Source organism: Mycteria americana, chromosome 19 (assembly GCF_035582795.1).
Source record: "Mycteria americana isolate JAX WOST 10 ecotype Jacksonville Zoo and Gardens chromosome 19, USCA_MyAme_1.0, whole genome shotgun sequence".
NCBI lineage: Eukaryota > Metazoa > Chordata > Aves > Ciconiiformes > Ciconiidae > Mycteria > Mycteria americana.
Window position 1 is genome coordinate 6,765,707 of NC_134383.1, and position 19,282 is coordinate 6,784,988.

The following is a 19,282-nucleotide window of genomic DNA, read 5'->3' on the forward strand; positions in this document are numbered from 1 at the left end:
GACACCATAGGACAAAGTGATCTCGTCATGGGGAATTTCTGCACTTCATTTTCTTGCCAAAAATCACGGCACACGGTGCTCGTGGCGATGGCGATATTCGGGAACGGACAGAGGGCAGCTACCACCCCTGCGCCCAACGTGCTTCCCAGCAGCAGAAAGGTGGCACCTCTCTTCGGTCTTCCAAAACATAAACATTTGATTAGGTTTTTAAATTTTTTTTTCTTCTTCTAGAAAACACATTCTTCACGTATTTGGAGAAGGAGATGGCACCCTCTTCACTCTTCATCAGATCCGTTTAAGAAGGCGGCTTGGGAGCTTGTGTCACACTTTTGCTGCCGGACTCCGAGCCCGATGTAGGGCTCTCCGCTGCCTCTCCTGCACCTCTGGATGCAGCTGTAACACACCAGCGATAAATCACCGTTAGCAAACCCCCCAAACTACTGCCACTCACCAGACCGCTCAGGGGAGCGATAATGAATATACGGAGGGGGAGAAATTATTATAAAGGTCCTCAAATGCTGGGGTTTGGGGGTTTGGAGCTTTTTTTAATTCTGCATAAAGTCTATTTGCTTGCATAGACTGCACTATCCCTTCTGTAGCCCATGTCTCAGCAAGCCCTGAAGCAGCTCTTAGAGGCTCATAGGCTGTAGGAGCACCCTGAAAGTGGGATAACGTCCCCTTCCCGCTCCCTTGGAAAAGCCATGCCGGGGGCTGGCGATGCCTTAGCAATCAGACGGTGCCGTTGTATCTCTAATAACTCAGCGACTGTCGACCGCTTCGAAATCCGTGCGAGGGAGGGGACAAAGCGTCAAGCGGTCCTGGTAAAGCTTTGATTTCTCTATCGAATTAAAGTTTGACTTCCAGCACCCGGTGCAGAGGAAAAAAAAAAAGCGGTGCGAGTTCCAGAAGCAGCTTCGGGGGCTCGGTTATTTGACTTCTCCGTGTTTAATGCCCGTGCCTCTCGCTGACACTCTTTTGCGTTCTGTGCACTCGACAAATAACACGCGCATTTGTCACCGTGCCCTGCAACTTGCAGCAGGCAGGGGCTGCTTATTCGGCTGTGACTTTGTACTCCAGGATCGGCCGGAGTACATCTGCATCTCACTCCAGGCTGTCTGCCCGCCCCGCTCCTGCCCAAATTCCTGCCCCAGCCGTACCAGTAAGCGAGAGTGTAGTTTGTAGCCAGGATGGCCACAGCGGCTGCCCAGTGCCAGAAAAAGCACATGGTGAGGAACATGATGTTGCTGTGGTCGTTCTCATCCCACGTCGGACCTCCCCACGGCTGGAACAGCACGACCCCGATCTGGGTGGAACAAACAATTTATTACCTTGGGGGAAAAAAAAAATCAATGTACTGAAGCCCTCCAGCACCCCTCTGTCCATCTCAGTTGTCACCATGATCCACGTGGTGACCGAGGGACTTGAGCCCTGACCAGGATATTGGTTTTTGCTGAGACAGTGCTGGCCTCACTGAAGTCCAGCCTTGCAATCAGAGGCCACACAAAGCAGGTCCGCGCCTGCGGTCTCTCTTTTTCTGTACAATACCCAGACACGACCGTCCCCCTGCATTGCAGACTCCTAGCCATCCTTTAAAAACTCCAAATTTAGTATTCTGCAAGCTCGGCCCAGTTTTTAATCTCCGAATAAACCGTTTGAGTTAGCGCGGCGGACCTGGGGCTGAGAAAGAGGAGGAGAACTCGCATTTCTTTTCAGCAGCCTAGTTTCGGGAGTGGTTATCTCCCGCTGATTTCTTTGCTTCTCCAGCCACCACCAAAGCAATCAGCTGGCCGTATTTTTACTCAGCCATTTTATTGCTTGGTGGGGTTTGCATCTTTCCACTAAACCAGAGGGAGTGCTGCAGGGTGCATTAGACACATTAAGCAATTAGTACTTGGTTGTTAGATACTGTAAAATGTTGCTCGCTCACTGCGAGCACTCGCTTTTGCCTTTCCCCCCAGAGAAGCAACAAGCCAAGACAAACAGCTATTTCAGCAGGAGCAGTCATCAGAGATGACCTGTGATAAGTAAATTTTCATTCTGGGTTATGATCTATTTATGAAGCCAGCCTGGCAAAATTATCCTTCAGAGACGTGCGATTGATAGGTGATGTACGGCTTCTTTTCCTCTTTTCCCATCGCTCTCCTGCCTCGGTGCTCTGCTCCGCAAGAGAAGGCAGAACTGACCTGCCAGAACCACGTTCCCTGGATGATGGTGACACCGGCTCTGAACATCTCCAGGACAATGTTGTCGCGGAGGAAGACCTCCAGCATGATGCTGCAGGCCCCTGCAAAGATGGCGATGAGCAGCAGGGAGTGGATATGCTGATCCAGCATGGGGCGGTGAAGGACGTGGTAATAAAAGAGACAACCTGCCAAAATACGTACCGCGCTTAGAGCAGCCTTAGCAATACCAACCGTGACCACAGAGCCCTGGTAGAGTAAATCACCTGCCCGGTTGGCAAACTGAGAGAGGTCACCACGAAACAAGGGACTCCACATAGCACCATCCCTCCAGGTCTCCTGGCATCCCCATCAGTCTGGAGGGACGAGACGCCCAACCTTGGGGCAGGAGGATCTGAGCGACATGGGGACCAAAGACAGAGGACAACAGAAGGGTGGTTTTCTTCCCGTGTCGGTGCCATCGTCCCTTCAGATCACCCTCCCCTCATAGCCAGGTTCCTGCTGTGTCCTGCTTTTCTATCGCTAAACTTCACCATTTTCTTGGGAGCTGGAAATGATAGATTTCCTTTTCTTACGTGCCAAACTGTGCCTGTTGAGCTGCCCCTGCTGCTGCTTCAAAAACCATTGGGATGGGGAAGGGAAAATGACACGAGGTGTGCCTTCATGAAGGGGTTTTCTGTATAAGCGAGACCTTCATTTCCTAGTGTCTTTTCCCTGCGTGATCCAAGAGGGGTCTGAAATCCTGGCTCGCGACTTGCCAGACGGCCTGAAGACAAAATGATATTCATGATGTGCTGAAGCTGGAATAAGTCACTTGAATTTGCCACGTGCAATGCAAGCAGATGAGGATGATGATGTCTGCAGTGCAATTAATGGCTCTCGGGGGGGAACGCGGGGCACGCAAACAGCTCTGTAGGTGTAAGATAAATGCAGCATCCGCCAGCTATTTATCATAACGAGGAAACCCAGCCTCCTGCTTTGTATCGCTGTCACCCCAGAAATCCCAAAGCAGGCAAAGCCAGGACCTATTGATGCCTCTATTTCCCATCTTGCTACAGACCGCCCTTCGATAATATATCACCTACGACGTGTCCTGTCTTCAGGGGCGTTCAGGGTCCGGCAGACTCTGAACTGATCTCAGTCTGGCTAATTTTGGTCCCTCTCTGACTCGCCCTCCAACATCCCTCCCCGAATTAAGCGCCACCTTCTACTGACCTTCAACGAACACAGCCACGGACAGCATGAGGCGATCCAGACCCCGCGGCACCACCTGGGAGAAGTAGGTGAAGACGTCCACCACCCCGGAGAGGCCGTAGAAGAGGTACATGGTGGTGTGCTGCCAGTTCATCAGCTTCACCCAGTCGTGGTTGTCCCCGCTGTAGAGGTACAAGTGCGGACCGTCCGGGACGAACTGCTCTGCCAGCATCCCTGCACGGACACGCGAGACCATGCCGTTTCTGACGGTTTATTTGCAATGATGGTTGATGCTACTCTTTGCTGCGGGGAGTTTCTGAAGCAAGAGCTGATGGTTTCGCGTTAGGGAGAAAGGACTGGATGTAAAAATCAGGCCTGCCTGCGTTAATGGTAGCTCAGCTTTGGGAAGGGGTACGAGACTTGGTCTTTTCACATCAAACTCTATTAGAGATCAAGACAAGATGACCACCAAGAACACATCCTTCCACGCCTGGACTGGTTTCTCTGGAGTAAGGGCTCCAGTACGGTCATCACTACACCCTGGGAAGTTGCCAGCATAGCTAGTAAAATATAACCCTTACCTATTAGAGCAAAGATGATTTTGATTCCCCCTTCGATGGCATCCACACGCTGGAAATAATACATCTTGTGCGATTTCTTATTGGCTTTCTGGCTGAGATACTGCAGCGGGTATTTCACAGACCACCAGAGCCCAAAGAGCAGGAAGAAGCTGCCTGGAAGCGCGTGACCCTTGAAGTTTGCCATCCTGACAACCTCCTCTGACGACAAGGCAAAGAAAAACAATGTCATTATACAACTTACACCAGTTATTTGACATAACGCCGGAAAAAATGGGATTTCCCTTTCAGGGAGGACTGGAAAAGGCTTGACCAGGCACATGGGAATAGGGAAAAGCACTGAGAAACCCCCCGAGGGGGAGAGGTGGGATCGTCAGGGACCTCTCTGAGGTCCTTGCCCCAAGGTTAGGAAATACCCGAAAAAGCCGGAGCCCAGACTAGTTTAGCAGAGGCCCCATATCGGCTGCAATCTCTGACACACCCCAGCCTGAACTTTGCATCCCCAGGATCCCTCCCAGCAGTAGCTCCTGCTTTTCCTACCCTTCCGCAGGTACGAGCGAGGGCATCCGCTGCAGACCAGGGCAAGGTGGGCTTTTCAGGACCAGGCAGCAGAGAAAATACACAGGGAAAACAGTAAGGTCTAGGGGTAAACCTCAGGGGGTTTCTTTAGCTCCTTGAACAGCCACAGAAGTGGTGTGCTATGTCCAAAAATTTTTTAAATTCCTGGAATTTTTTCAGCCCATGGAGGGGGGGGGGGGGGACGACGACACCACCCCACATCTATTTTGCAAAGCCAAAGCATTTTGTTACAAATAATAGCTTCAAAAATACCCCAAAAGCTGCTGGAAACAAAACATTGAGGTTCTGGCCAAAGAAACCAACTCGCTCCCTGCATCACCGCCTCCTCCCACCCCTTCTTCTCTCTCCGGAGCATCACTAAGCTGGGATTTGCACCGCGCAGAGCCCGGGGATCCCAGCCGAGCTGCTCGAGCCTCCGTGCCCCTCCGTGCCGGAGCGCACGCGTGCATGGTTTGTAGGAGGGCTGGAGGACCCATTTCCTAGGAGAATTACAGCATTAAAACCCAGCCAGCTCCCGTTTACCGTTTGCTGGTTTGCTTAATTAGGTGGAGAAACGATTAGCTCTTTCACGTGGGCTCGAGCATATGTTCGGGGGCTTGCCTTGGCGCGATCGCAGGTCGGTTGTGTCAGGCTGGTCAATTAGGATTTTTTTAATTGATAGCAAAGGCTGTGCTGCTGGTCCCCAGGATGTTCTTCTCCATTTAGTAATGCTCCTCTCCACGCTGAGCTGCGCTTAACGCCGGGCAGAAACCAGCTCTCTCGTGGCGTGGATGTTGTCCATCCACATAGCAAGGGGCTGCGTAGTTTGGCGCTGGACCTGACCTCCCCATCCCAGACGCCCACGACCCGGTTATCCTTAAACCGCCTTCCCCAGCTGCATTTTGGGCTTCAGTCCCCACTCGCTGGAAATATAAACCAAAACATGTTCTTATTCTGCCGTTGCCTGCCTTCTGCATAAAGGAGAATTTGGGTGCGAAGTTGAATATGGCTTGCTGCTGCCAGCCTTTGAGAGGGGGAGAGCGGTTGGTTTGGCTTTATTAATATCCGATTTCAGGTCGGTTTGTCCCAGGGACACCTTGTTTCGCCCCATGAAGTCCATGCCCCCGGAGCTCGGCTGGGTGCAGATACCATCTCCCAGAGGCAGCTGTCCCTGGGCAGGAAAATCCGCCGGGTTAGGTCAGACCTGCTAAAGCCCTGTAGCCGACCTGCCTGATTTGAACTGGTTTAACCAAACCAGCTAATCCAGCGCCTCGAGGTAAGCAAACATTGCCTCCTCGTGCAAACACCTCCCGGGTGCGCGCAGCTCCAGGCAGCAGCAGGCAGGGCTGATGGCCTTGCAGCTTACACCAGGCTGGTCCCGCAGCCCTGCCTTCACCGAACACCTATGAGCTATCATGGTGGGTTTCATGCAAACAAATTTAGGAGGGGATTTAATCCGAGGGTGGAAAAGCTGTGCGTGGAAATATTATTTTCGACTGTATTGGCTAGCAGCTTTGCAGGCAGCTGTTAGCAGCACTGCAAGGCTCTGCCTTATTTCACGACTTAAAAGGAGAGATTTATTGACGGCGGGTGCCTTGGGTAATTAAACATAAAATCAAAGCCAGACGCCGTTTACCAGCAATGCTAGCACAGTCCAGTGGGTTAATACAATAGACTCTTCAGTCCTTTGAAAGAGACAACCGGGCAATGAGAGCATCCACCTGTATCCCTGTGATTAAGGGAGCAGCATACCTGAGCCAGGGAGATGGCTGAAAATATTGTATTTTCTGGCTGAAAAAATTGTATTTTCAATTGTATTGAAATTGAAATATTGAAAATACAATTTTCAATTGTATTTTACAATTGCATTGCAAAATCTGTATTTTCTGGGTGAGCAGAGAATCCCGTCCCATACATGCAATGGTATAATATCAGGATAACGACTGAAAGCAGAACTAAAGCAATCGCCGAATACCACGACAAGAAGTACCGCAGCCGTATCACGCCATATTAATGCTATGATTATAACGCTACCACAGCAGTATATAGCCAAATACGTAGCGCCATGATCTAGCTTCAGCAGTTACATTTTAAAGGCAGACATTTAATGGGACCTGATGATTTCCCGCGAGATCGATGCAGTCAGAATGGGATGACCTAAAGGAATCGCTGATCAATCAAAGCAGGGAGACTTAAAGGTCACTTAAACGGAGTACGCACAACCTGGCTGGCCAGCACGTCCACCTTACAGCGCGTACGTGAGATGGGGTGAGCACGGCAGGGCGACGGGAACCGTTTCGGGGTTGCTGCCGTCCGTACCTGCCCGATCGCTGGCTAGCAGGTAGCAGGGTGGCTTATCTGGGACGCGTGACCAGCAAAACTATTTCTCCTGCTTCTCTTCCTCCTCTGAAAACACGCAAAAGGTAAGCGCAGGGGAAAAAAAAAAAAAAAACAAAACCCAACGATTATGTTTTCAACTGTGAGCGCCCTGGAGCAAAGAGCTCTCGTTTATCCCTACAGCTCCAAATGCGGCGAGACGTTGCGTGCAATTAACCGCATGGGGGAAAAGCAAAAGCTGAAGGTCCGGCCGATGCTGGGGTTGGTAGCAACAACCACCATTGCAGGGCATCCCTGCAAAGCGCGACGTTGTCCCGTTCCCTCGCCGTCTGACCTGCGCGTTCGATAACGCACCCACGTCCCTCCTGGCTTGTAATTAATGCACTTTGCCCGCTGTTTATTACAATGCCGTGCGCTGCGCCGGCTTAATGATTTACTGTTTCATCTGCTCTTATCACCTCCCGAAAGGAGCTGGTTTCTTCTCGGTTTATAGCTAATGCACCCAACCACCCGGGGAGGTGCCGGAGCAGCAGGGAGGATGCCGAGGAGCCTGACTCGGCTTTTGCCTCCTCCTCTCGCCCTACCGTGGCAGCCACAGATAATCTCTTTCCAGCCAAACCCTGGGCCCTTTGAGTTTTCCAAAGGTCTCATTTGCTTCACCGAGGTGTTTTTTTTTTTTTTTCTGTAAAGGTTTTATTAGTGCGTCGATAATGCCTCAGTCAGGGCGTCGCTTCCATTTTCCCCAGCTTGGAAATTACGGTCTGAAGTTCGCCACTGGAAACAGCTCACAGCCGTCACCCCTGCAATTAACTTCGCCCTTCGACCTCTGCAAATCAGGCAGTTCAGACACACCAGAGCTGGTTTGCTCTCCGTGGGACCCGCCGCCTGGCTCTCGGGGCGTCTGCGGGTGACAGGGACGATCCCGGGGGAAAGGCTGACTCAGTGAAGAAGAGAAATGGGTTGGCTTGCAAAAAAAAAAAGGCTGAGCTCAGGCTGAATGCCACTGAGGTGCATATCTGGAAATAACGAAGCTATTTCCAGCCTTCTAGAGGTGGTCTGGGTCTCCTCGTGCTGAATCGCAGACTGCAGGAGACCATCAAACCCAGACCTACAGACCGACCTTCAGCCAAAAAAGCATCCTCCACCAGCCCGTTTCCCACCCGGCGTGCATCACGTCTCCCTCTGAACACGACACAACCAACCCCACCGCCCACACGCTCCGCCTGGGAGGCAAGCGGCAGCGCTCCAGCAGCGGGGTGACTGGAGAAGAAGACACGGAGGTGAGATACCTGTGCCTCTGCGGACAGCACGACGGCAGAGGAGACGCCCAAGGGATGTCAGGAGAGGCATCGCCTACAAATATAAGCTCTCCCGGTGCCCGCTGCCCGCCTGCGCTGCCTCACGCCATTACCGGCGCTGTCTTACTCGTCTGCAGAGGCACTTCTAATCATAGCAGCGCTTCCATTAGCTCCCCTCGGAGTTGGATCCCTAATGCATTAATGTCGGACTAAAACCCCACTCCGAACCATTTCATCCCATTATCGGCGGTTTTTCTTCTATCCCTGCCTCCACATCTGCACCGGGGAGCGTTAACGGTGGCACCGAGCAATCATGTTATTTGTTACTAATACTCGCGAGCCCGGCCGCATCTGCAAAACCATGAAAGCAACTTTTCTGCCTCTCAAGGGTCCTTAGGGGTTTTAGTCTTAGGTTAAAAATTATCATCATCATTGGAAACTATTAGGCTCAATTGCTGGGGAGTATCTGAAGGACCATCAGGTACTGCAGGAGCTTGTACAGCGGCTGCTGATAGACACACGAGATAGACCGAGCGAATCCTGAAACAAAGTCCCGCTGCGATGGGAAAATTCAACCTGGAAGTTCAAACCGGGATGAAAGCTTCAAATTTGGGATGCTGGACCTGAGGTCTATTTAATAGACACAGCGGACCCACCTGAAAAGAGACACTGGAGGAGAGAGAGACCGAAAAGCTGGTGATGGAGAGGTTATATTGCTCTCTGCCTGCTACTGCTCTTCCTTACGCTGCCTCTTTTTGCCGTCTGTTTTGTAAGTCCCTGCTTTGGACTCCCCATCCCTACCCCTGCGCTGAGCCCCGCCATCAGGGAAGCAGCAAGAAGCAGCTCCAAGTTACAGCCCAGCAGAGGAAGCTGTGAAATGAAACCAATTAGCCAAAGCCATCTTAATTACAGGGGCTCGGAGCAGGCGCTTCATCATCCTTTTGCTTCTCGTTACGACCTGCATTTGTTTATTTGTGGTTTTAAGGCAACGAGGTCTGACTTTAAAAATGATCTGTTTTGGGAAACGCGCGTTACCATCTTAAAAGCCTTTTTTTTTTTTTCCCCGCCTCCGCGCGATGCCTAAGAAATTAAAGTGCTTTCTAAAGGGGGCGGTTGCCATGGGACTGGGCGAGCCGAGGTCTGTGCACCGCGCCGCCTCTCCGGCTCCGCGATGGGCGAGGATGGAATAGCCCCGACTCCCCCAACCCCTGCTAGCTCACGAGTACCGGCACAAAACAGTGACTCAAAACCCGCAGTACCACCCCCAGCAGTGCCGCAGAAATCGGTATTTTCCAAAGACGAGGTGATTGCTCATCCTAAAATTGTCCCGATTGCCCCTCAATGCAATCGGGACAATCGCATTGAGATTAAGTGCTCCTCCCAGCTGCCTTTGACGTCCCTCAAAGAAAACTGTCCAAGACAAGCTACTCAAAACCACCCGTTTCCATTGCAATACATCCCAGATATATCCAGTTGCTCGCCTTAAACACATACACCTAAGCCTGTCGAGTAATGCAGATGCACCTCAGTTTATCACGACACAGTTTTTTACGACACAAACCTCTGCGAGCGCCCCGTGCCTTGGCGATAGCACCTTGTGCTGCAAAAGCGAGATGTTATTAGGTTTTTTTAGCTACCAGCAGGTAGGAAGAAGGAAGAAACCCTTCCCCGGCAGAGCCCGGCTAAGGGAGGAACACCATCCCTTGAGCCGGGCGGTTCCCTGGGCTCTGGTTTTCCTCCTAATCTGCACAGTTTTGGGCCCTAAAAGAGACTTTTCTGGGCAATTCTGCGGGGAGAGGAGGGTGGGGAGAGAGTTTCTGGTTGAGTGCACGGGGGAGTGATCTCGGTCTAGCTGTTAGGCAGAGCTTTTGCATTTAATTCGGCTGGGAGTGGAGGAGGGAGCTGGCGAGGGCTTCCTGCAGGCAGCCCAGCAAGGAGCTCGGGGGCTTTGGGGGGAACCGCTTGCCCCCCAGATTGCCCCGCTCTCGCCTCTGCCTGCTGTCGGGCCCCATATATCATGTTTATTTTTCAGCTTCCTCCTTGGAAAACGTTGCTGCCCGTTTGCCGGGCTGCCCCATCACGTCCCGCCGCCCCAGCCCAGCCTGGCAGGGACAGCAGCAAACCCTCCTGCGCCCCGTCCCGCCGGGACCCCGGGGCGGTGGGACACCCCGATGGGTTGAGGAGGGCAGGGCCCACCCCCCCGTGTCCCCCCAACTTTGCTTTCCCAAGGGGGGAGCTCGCCCACCCTCACCCCTCTCCTCCCTCCCTATGGGGCTGGTTCGGATGCCAAATTTAGGGGGGTCCCCCCCATCCCTACCCACCCAAAGGGCGGGCAGGTGGGCTCCCTTCCCCTCCCAGCTATGGGGGGCGAGTCCCACGGTTCGGGGTGACTTTCCACCCTCCTCCCCAGCCCTTTCCCAACACGAAGCCCCCTCCCCACGCCAGCCCCAGCCAGCGGAGCCTTACCTGTCCCGGTGATCCCGCCGCCGCACCTGCGCCCAGGTGAGCCGTGCTCCTCCCCTGCCTCCTCCCTGCCAGCCCCAGGTACTCCCAGCCTCTCCCAAACGCCGGCCGGAGGGGAGAGATGACCCAGGACACGTTAAAAAACCCCAAACAAATAAAAACCACCCACCCCTGGGCACACCAGGTGCTTTAATTTGCAGTTTTCACCCCCAGATCTCATCTGCGACTTCCAGACTTGAAAAACTGGCTGTCTCAAGGCTTCCCCCCCCCCTCCCCCCCCCAAATCTTTATTTTCTCACATTTCATCGCAATGATTAAATGGCTTGCTGTTGGACTCCCCCACCACCCCCGTCGTGCGGGCAGGGGGGGCTGCCTGGGGCATTACCCCCCACCCCAGGTCCCGCAGCCCTCGGCGCAGCCCCGGCCACGAAACACTGCAGAACGGATTAATTTCTTTGAAGCACTTCATTTTCCATGCTTCCCAGGTCATGATGGATGCTCCTCCGGGGATCCCCGCTCATAACCCATATTTCAACTCCGAATGCAATTTTCTGACCAGGCCTCCTATAAAATGTAGTTTACGCTTAATAATACTTTCCACTTTCATCTCCAGCCCTGCAAGTGCTTTACAAATGTTAAATAATTAACCCCCACGATGCCCTTGGGAGAGAGGTAAGCGTTATTATCGATATTTGTAAGAGAAGCACTGACAGAGCCTTCTGTGCAATAGCCCTGGGTTTAACTCACTTTTACGGAGCAGCACAGGTACTTACATCACTGAGAGCAAATACACCTGCCGCGGGGAATTTGCAGTAAGAAAGCCGAATTTTAATGTTTTAAATACATCCACCCTGTTTTATAAATGACTTCATGGTTAGAAGCGCTGTCTGGCAATCCCCTGTCTTTTTATTTTTATTATTCTTTTGATTTATTAAACTCAAATCTATTCCCTCGCCCCTGTCCCGCGATGTTGTTTAAACAGGTGACTTCTTGTAAAAATAATGATCCCGTAATTCATCCTTCCTCACCGCTCGGAGAGGTGAGCGCTGCTGGAAGGGAGGAAGCATCCCGCAGGCATCCTCTCGCTGCTGATTTTATCGGCGGTGGGGTTGGATGCCCAAACCGTGCGTGTTTTTCCAGGTGGGGCGATTCAAATTTTCCAGAGGCAAAAGCCAAGCTGCAGGCATTTCTTTTCTCTAGTTAGGCAGCACCTCCATTAAATTGTTTCATGAATGCCCTAGGAGCCTGCTGCCATTTTAATCCGCGTCCCGCAAGCCCTGGAATAAATGAGAATAAATCGGCGTGCTGCAGGCACATTGGGAGGCTTTACCCCCCAAAAAACCCTACGCCTGAAACTGAGGTTGAGAAATAAATGGGAGGAAAATAAGTGGTGAGATGGAGGGCCTGGAAACATGAAGAATTATTTAGTTGGGGAGTTGCTGCCTCTCTGTGCAAGCTCATAAAAAAACCAGGGGATGTCCAGAAATGCAAATGAGGCACCAAAAATGCCATGGAAAAATCTTGGTCGTTAGCGATGAAGTTGCTGGACCTGGTATATAAATCCCACAGCTCCTCTCATCTTGAAAGGCTGAGTTCAGCTAAAATGAAACCTGTAGCTAAACCTGACCCTGAAATGGAAATTTGGCCCTGCCGAACACTCTGCTACGTCCTGTTGGCGTTTCTTGGCTACCAGGAAATTCGCACCGTCAAATATTTGCCGAGCGAAACCACGGGGTGGGTGTGGGGGGGTGGATCTTACTGCAAGGAAACAAACAACTTCTCTGTGGGTAAAGACCATCCCTGAGCTGGAGGATAAAGAGAATCTGACCTCAGCAAAACTTCTCATTTCCACGTGGTCCAGAGCAACTATTTTGCAATAAAACGCATTTTAAAAAAAAAAAAAAGTCATCTCTAATCTATAGCTATATTTTCACTGGGGCTCAGCCACCTCTCAAAACCCTCGTAGTGCCTTAAACGGCCTTGAAACCACACGTAAAGACTGTAACTCGTCCAACCTATGTCCAGATTTTGGCCTCTCACCAGCCACGGGCACTGGGCTACCACTGGAGGTGGGAGCCCTGGTCACCACACTGCACCGCTCACCCAGCCGAAAAAACCCAGGGCTCCAGTCCTGATTAGCAGCTTTTCCAAAGCTTGTTGCCTTCACATGAAATCAGTCCTGGAAACAAATTCACAATTTCTCTTCTAGGGATTTTTGAGGCATCGGGAGACTGTGTCCTGCTCACCTCTAATTGTCCACCTCCTGATGTCTATTTTCTCCCTGCCTATCCCCCGCGGAATTGCAACCCCTAAACATATCCATAGGACCTCTGACAGCAAACAGCAGCTTGCCAATCTCTTTACACCGACACGCAAATCTGCAGGGAGCGACCGGGAAAGCAGGAGTTTGCTGCTCTCAGAAACATCTCAGGATGCTCTCTGGGAAGATATTACGCTCTTTGGTACCTGCAGTCTCCAAGGATGCAGTGTTAGACACAGGCTGGAGCATGCAGTAGGAAGAGGAGGGAGCGATGCATAAATTTGCTCGGGAAGAGCTCAGAATTAATTGCTGGGAGAAATGGGGGAAATGATGGAGTGTCGGAGCCAGGAAATTAGTTCCCCTCATTTTATGTGCTGGCAGAGGGGACGGGTGAAAGAGTCATCTGCCACGTAGACACGCATCCGGAGAGATGAGCTGCACGGGTTGCCTGCAATTTTAGGATGCGGGAAAACTAGAAAGCAAGCCGGAGAGCTGCCTGGCACACTCGCCCAGACACAGATCTTTATGTGGTCCCCCGCTGGGATAGCGATGTGTTTTCCAACCAAGAGAATTACACCTTGTTTTCCTTTCCCCCCCGCTCCTGCACCCATGCACGGGTGCATACGAAACCTGCCTAAATGAGCGGGTGCTGTGCAACGGCAATATATCTGTGGGAAAACGGTTGCATACCTACATCTTCCCATTTTTAAATGAGCCACCTGCACCAGCTCTGTGCCATCAGCTTTCCTGGTACCCAGGGAAGGATCCCTTCGAAGCATCCTCCCATCTCGGCGTTGTTTGTCAGCTGAGCACTTACCCATGGCGTGCAAGCCGGGTTTGCAGCGATGCCGAAGTACCTTGCAACAGGGGAAGGGGCAGAGCCCTGCAGCTGCCTCCAAATTACCGTCAGCACAATTTCCTTTAATTTGGGCAGCGTTAGTCCCCACGCAGGGTGTGACGGGGAGTGAAAAGAGGCCCGGGGAGGTGCAAACTGGGAATTAGCAAAGGAGACGGCGAGGGACTCGTTGAACTCTGCTCGCAACGTGACCTAATTCTTGCAAACGCCCTGTTCCCTCGCAAAGATGTCTAGGAATGAGTTTGCCAGATGGCAAAAGGAGAAGGTGAATAAATCTGATACGGCACATCTGCAGCTGCAGAGAGCAAACAGCATCCGTGCACGGCCGGACCGAAAAGCGATTGCTTTGGGGCAGAGCTTGGCAAAGAAAGCAGACACAAGCAAAGAAAAAACCCAAAGGTTTCTATTACAGCCCCCCCTGTGAACAGATCTGAGACCCTGGCTGGGTAAAAACAGGCGAGAGGGGACTGGAATTAAATAAAAGCGGGGAGAGCTCAGCCACGACGTGATTCAAACTGCATCAGTCCCAGCTGGATGCCAGCACTGCAGCGTGCTTGGATCAGGCAAAAGCGTTAATAAGGGACAGGAGATCATTAAAAAGAAAATTGTGTAACCAGATGAAAGAAATGTAAGAGAAAGCAAAGGCGGAGAGCAAGAAAACAATGAAAGGCAACGGAAAGGGAGATACAGGGAGAGGTGGTAAAGGCTAAAGCGACTGCACCGAAAAGGGGGCACAAAGTGGGCAAAACTCCATAAAAAAATAACTCACAGCTGATGCGGAGCAAAAAAAAGCAGGCAGGCAAGGAAATGTTGCATGAACCCACCTCCGTCCCCACGTCGGAGGGGGGGTGACAGCCCCACGACAGAGAGGCGGTGGGGGGCCGGGCAGCCCCTGCCCTGCCCGCAGGTTCCTCAGGGCTGTGCCATTAATATCACCCCCGGCAGCCAGGCAAAAGTAAATCTTCAAATCCTGGGAGCTGCCCCTTCTTATTTCCGCAAGGATCGTTCTTTGCACAACTGCAGCGCTTCTCGGCTAAATAAATTGCCATTTTTTTTTTTTCCCAGGCCCTTTTAAAGGGAGCTGGTGCAGGCAGAGGAAAAGCACAGAAAAAAAAAAAAACCAACAACAAAAACCCCCAACAACAAAAAAAAAACCCCAAACCAAAAAAAAACTTCCCAGAGATTTGATTTTTGGGTTTTTTTTGTTTGTTGTGGGGTTTTTTCCCCCCTCTCCTTCAAGCTGCCATTCAGCAGTGAGCGGAGCAAGGGCACATCTCGGTGGCAGAGGGAGGAATGTCACCTCCCCAGCCCCTTGCTGTTCATCCCCATGTCACCTATTAAAACAAGTGGCCTTTATTTGGGGATTCGTTGATCTTCAACATCTGGCGCTGGAAGAAACGTCGCTGACTGACGGTGAGGTTTTTGGGGACACGAAGCTGCGAGGGACGGGCAGGAGCGGAGGTGGTGGGTAGCTTCATCGGAAAAGAGAGCGGGAAAATCAGTTCGTCATCTTGACACGTTAACACTGAACTCTTTGCTTTTTAAATTAGCTTTGGGAAGTGTCATTGTTAATACCGATATTTACTTTTTCTTCTTCCCCATCTTCATTCTCGGTTACCATTTTTACCCGCTGTTCTCCTCCTCCCCAGCACTGCAGCTCCAACTCCTGAGCAACCATTTATAACTTCTGCTAATTTTCAGCATCCCCATCAATCCTAAAAGTTGCATTTCCTCAAAACCCATACCCAGGGACAAGAGCGACTTCAAACCCCGATATTTATTGACCTTTAGCGATAGAAATACAGCCCCCATGTGCTACAAACCAGCATCTCCCCAAGCTCTGCAGAAGCGACCTTGGGCGGCGAAGCATTTCAGCCTGCCCTGTAAATCCGTGCCCACGAAGGAGGATGCTTTGGGAGGGGCTGTGGGAAGCGGGTGCTGGCTTTTTGGGGAGCAGCCTTCACACCTGAGAGCTTGCACAAGGGATTTGTGGTGGTAAATGGGAGAAGAGAGCGAGCGAGCAGTTAGGGAGGGTCCTTGGGGATGCAGGGACAAGGGATGCAGGGATGCGGGATGCTGCTGCTGTCCCGGTCTTGGGGACCAGTCGCCACGCAGCGCGGCCAGACGTGTCTCGGGTGTGCAGAAATGAACCCCAGGAAAATTTGGGAACACTAGGTGGTGCTGAGGGCTCACAGAAAGGCTCCCGCGCCGCCGCCGAGGGATGCTCAGGGGTGCCAGGGTGCAGGCCTGGGGGACCGAGGGCTGCATCCCTGTTTTGGGCTTGGCTTTCCACTCGTGGAGCCCAGCTCCCAACCAGCCCCACGCTGCCGGCGAGAAGCTCCTTGTGTCACTTTGTCACAGCCCTCCCTCTGCTAACGGCACTTTGCAGCGGCTGGGCTGCGGCAGTGGTTTTAGGAAGACCAGCCCTAACCTGGTCCCTTCCCCTCCTTTTCTAGGGTTGTACCGAACATCGCATCCCTGTTTTACCAATGGGGAAACTGAGGCACAAGGCGAGGCATTAGCCGGGGCAGTTTCCATCCCCACCCGCTGTCCCAACCCACCCGGCAGCATCGCTTTTCCAGCGAGGAGGAAGCATTGCCTTCGGGTGAGCCCTAAAGCAAATGCCAAGAGGTTCAAACCATCCCTAAAAAAACAAGGATTGCAGCAAAGCGCCCGTTTTCAGCCACCGATCTCTTTGGTGCTGCGGCTTTTGCACGCGTAGACGAGTTTTCCAGCACCCTTAGCCACCCCTCTGAGAAACGAGGGGGCTGCTAATTAGGGTGAAACCCACCCAGGGCTGCCCCCCCCTCTCCCCCAGCCCCCTTCGCCCACCACCACCCATTCCTCCCTGCCGCCCGCGGGCTCCGGTTACGCCGTGGGTCCGTAAACAGCGTCTAAAATAATTGCGCAGTTGTCACCGTTGGGCAGGGGAAGGGAGGGGGGACTATTTTAAAACGCCCGGCTTAGCCCAAAGGGCCGAGGGGATTGTGGCACGGCCCAGCTGTCCCCGCCGAGCGCGGGCGGGCGCTTCAAAGTACCAGGCGGGATGCCTCAGCGCCAGCCTGTCCTCGCCGTTTCGGCTGGGGAAGGGAGCCAAGCTGGCCGGGGACGAGCTAATGGTGTTTTGACGTGTTGTTTCAAGAGCAATTGCTGGAGCTTGGGAGACGCGGGGAGCAGCTGGAAGGGACCCGGGGGTGATGGAGGGAGGATGGGTGAAGGGTGGGGGGGATACGAGGGAGGTTGGGAGAGGGATGCAGCCATGGCGAGGTTGCACGTCCTATTCGACTTTAGAAAGAGGGGGAAAACCCCAAAGCAGAGGGATGCAGCGGTGCCTCTGCTCAGGTGCTGCAGGCCCTGGACAAGGGGCAGAGAGACAGGAGCCCGAAGGGAAGCGGATCTTCCTGTAGCTTTTCTCCTTGCCCCGCTCCACTTCGGACGGCAGCGCAGCCAGGATCTCCTCTCGCCAGGGCAAAACTCGGAGTCTGGAGGAAAAGGGAACCATATCTCCTAATCCCACGGGACTACCAAGCTTTGACCATGGCTTGGTCATCAAGGCAGGGCTTCCCCATAGCTCCAGGCCAAAAGACAGTACTTTTTATGCTGCCTATATTGTAAGAGCTGGTGATTAAAGCATTATTGGTGCTTGTCAGCCCTAAGCAAAACCCAGCCCTTTGGTTAGCGTGAGGCTGGACAGCCAGGAGAAGACAGGGATGCTGTCTTCAGCTTGGCCTCTTGCTTGTACTCCTGCTCTGCCTACAAGCGAGCAGGATTGCCCTCCCTCCTGACGGTCACCTATTGCTGAGCCTGGTGAAAAAGGGATGCTCAGCTGGGATGACTCTTCCAGGCTTTCCCCTTTATTTTGCATCATTTCTCCGCAGGCCGCTAAAGCACGCTGCCTGCACGCTTCCCACATTTAGATTTCCAGGGGTTGTGTATCCATCCCGGTGACCTTCCTGTCCCCTACGCGGTCCTGCTGCCTTGGCCATCGGGGTGAATTTACCCCCTGAGGCAACCACCCCAGGAGATGAACAGCCTAATAAATAATAGACTCGCTTGTCCCTATGCTTCTTGTTCCTCCAAAGAACCCTCCCCTCCCTTTCCCAGAAAAACTGGGCACTAATTAGCCTCGAACTTTGATTTTTGGGGGAAAGAAACCACCCCATAATTAGCATGCTGATCAATTGGGCATTGCCACTTTTCACAGCTCTCATTCATGGCTCACCTCTTGCCTGCGCGAGGCAAGGGTTACACATAAGGCCTGAGTCTGCTCCTCCGCCGCCATATGAATTAAGGAAAGCGCGATTAAGGAAAGCGGTATTTCATCGCAGCCTCTCCTGCAGTGCAGACGCCCATCCGTCTCACACCTCGGCCCCATCGGATATACCCGCCCGGCTGGGCCGAGCCATACACAGGCAGACACGTAGGATGCTTTCAGCCTTGCACCCAGTAGGAACGACTTCCCGAAAGCCACCTCTCCTCCTTCCGTCAATAATCAACTATTTAAGGTCTCACGTAAAGACCGTCAAGGGTTTTCCCGCACGTCCTGTACAACGGCCATATCCGGATAACCATGATCTGTTATCCTGACCTTTTGGTTAAGCGGGAGGAGGTTGGCAAACTGAAACATGGCTTTACCTGAAGTGAGGAGAAACCATTTAGGAATTGCACGCCCGTCTCAGAGAGGCCGAAGGCTCGGACCCCTCGCAAGGTGAACCCAGAGCGATTCCCAATGCCAGGCAAGAGCCGTCTTTCAGCAGCTGCAAGCCATTTATTAGATGGGTTTGAACACTTCTGCAAAAGCCGAGCCTGAGGGTCGGAGGTGGAGGGGGGGGAGACAAATGTGAGGGGGAAAAAAAAAAAAAAAATTGTGTTAATTACCAGTCCATTTGTATGACGCGAAGCTGCCCCAGTCCGTCATCTCGTCCCCCCGAGCCGCGGTTTGTCGGGTCTTGGGCTTTCATGCCGGGGGTCCCAGTGGGACCCATGTTTCTCCGCATTGCTATAGGGACAGCAGCTGCAGCTAGCTTCTCCCGTTAGAAGGGACCGCCGGCGCTCCAGAAGCCATTTCAAGAGCATTTGTCGCAACAGCTTCTGCTAATCTCTCTTTCATTTGTAATTATTTTCTCGCCCAGGCGCTCTGACACTGGAGCCTGCCCCTGCAAGCCGCACGGGAGCATCGTCGGCCGCGCTTGGGGATGTCGTTGCGAGATAAAAAAAGGATGCGGGGGCGGGAGCGGAGACGGTCTTGCAAGGAGAGGATGGTGGGCTTCAAACAGGCTGGGGCTCCTCCGAAGGCGATTGAAGTATGCCGAGGGATGGAGCCGGCAGCCTTTGAGGCAGCCCGCGCCATCTCGGCCAAGAATAATTGAACAAATAGTTTATCTGGCGAACCAACAGCTGTAGGGAACAGGCGATTTCCAGAGGATTAGGGGAGAGCTGTGAAAGGGAGCTCCCACGGGAAGCCTAAAACCCTCATCTTGAATTCAACCAGCCAAGAACACATGTTGGAGCCTTTGACTTACTTTTTAAGCAACTTTCTCTCCCCCCACCCCCTTTTT

The 19,282-nt window shown here is 52.7% G+C and overlaps 1 protein-coding gene across 1 annotated transcript; it reads right to left on the reverse strand.

Annotated features, from left to right (window-relative positions):
* Positions 1 to 275: 275 nt before the first annotated feature.
* LOC142418803 (transmembrane protein 45B-like) lies at positions 276 to 19,074 on the reverse strand. Its single transcript, XM_075521179.1, is given in 10 exon segments — positions 276 to 393; positions 1,158 to 1,303; positions 2,184 to 2,368; positions 3,396 to 3,608; positions 3,956 to 4,159; positions 17,129 to 17,206; positions 18,360 to 18,384; positions 18,386 to 18,530; positions 18,853 to 18,880; positions 18,912 to 19,074. Coding segments are annotated over 10 exon segments (1,305 nt in total).
* Between the last annotated feature and the right edge of the window lie 208 nt (positions 19,075 to 19,282).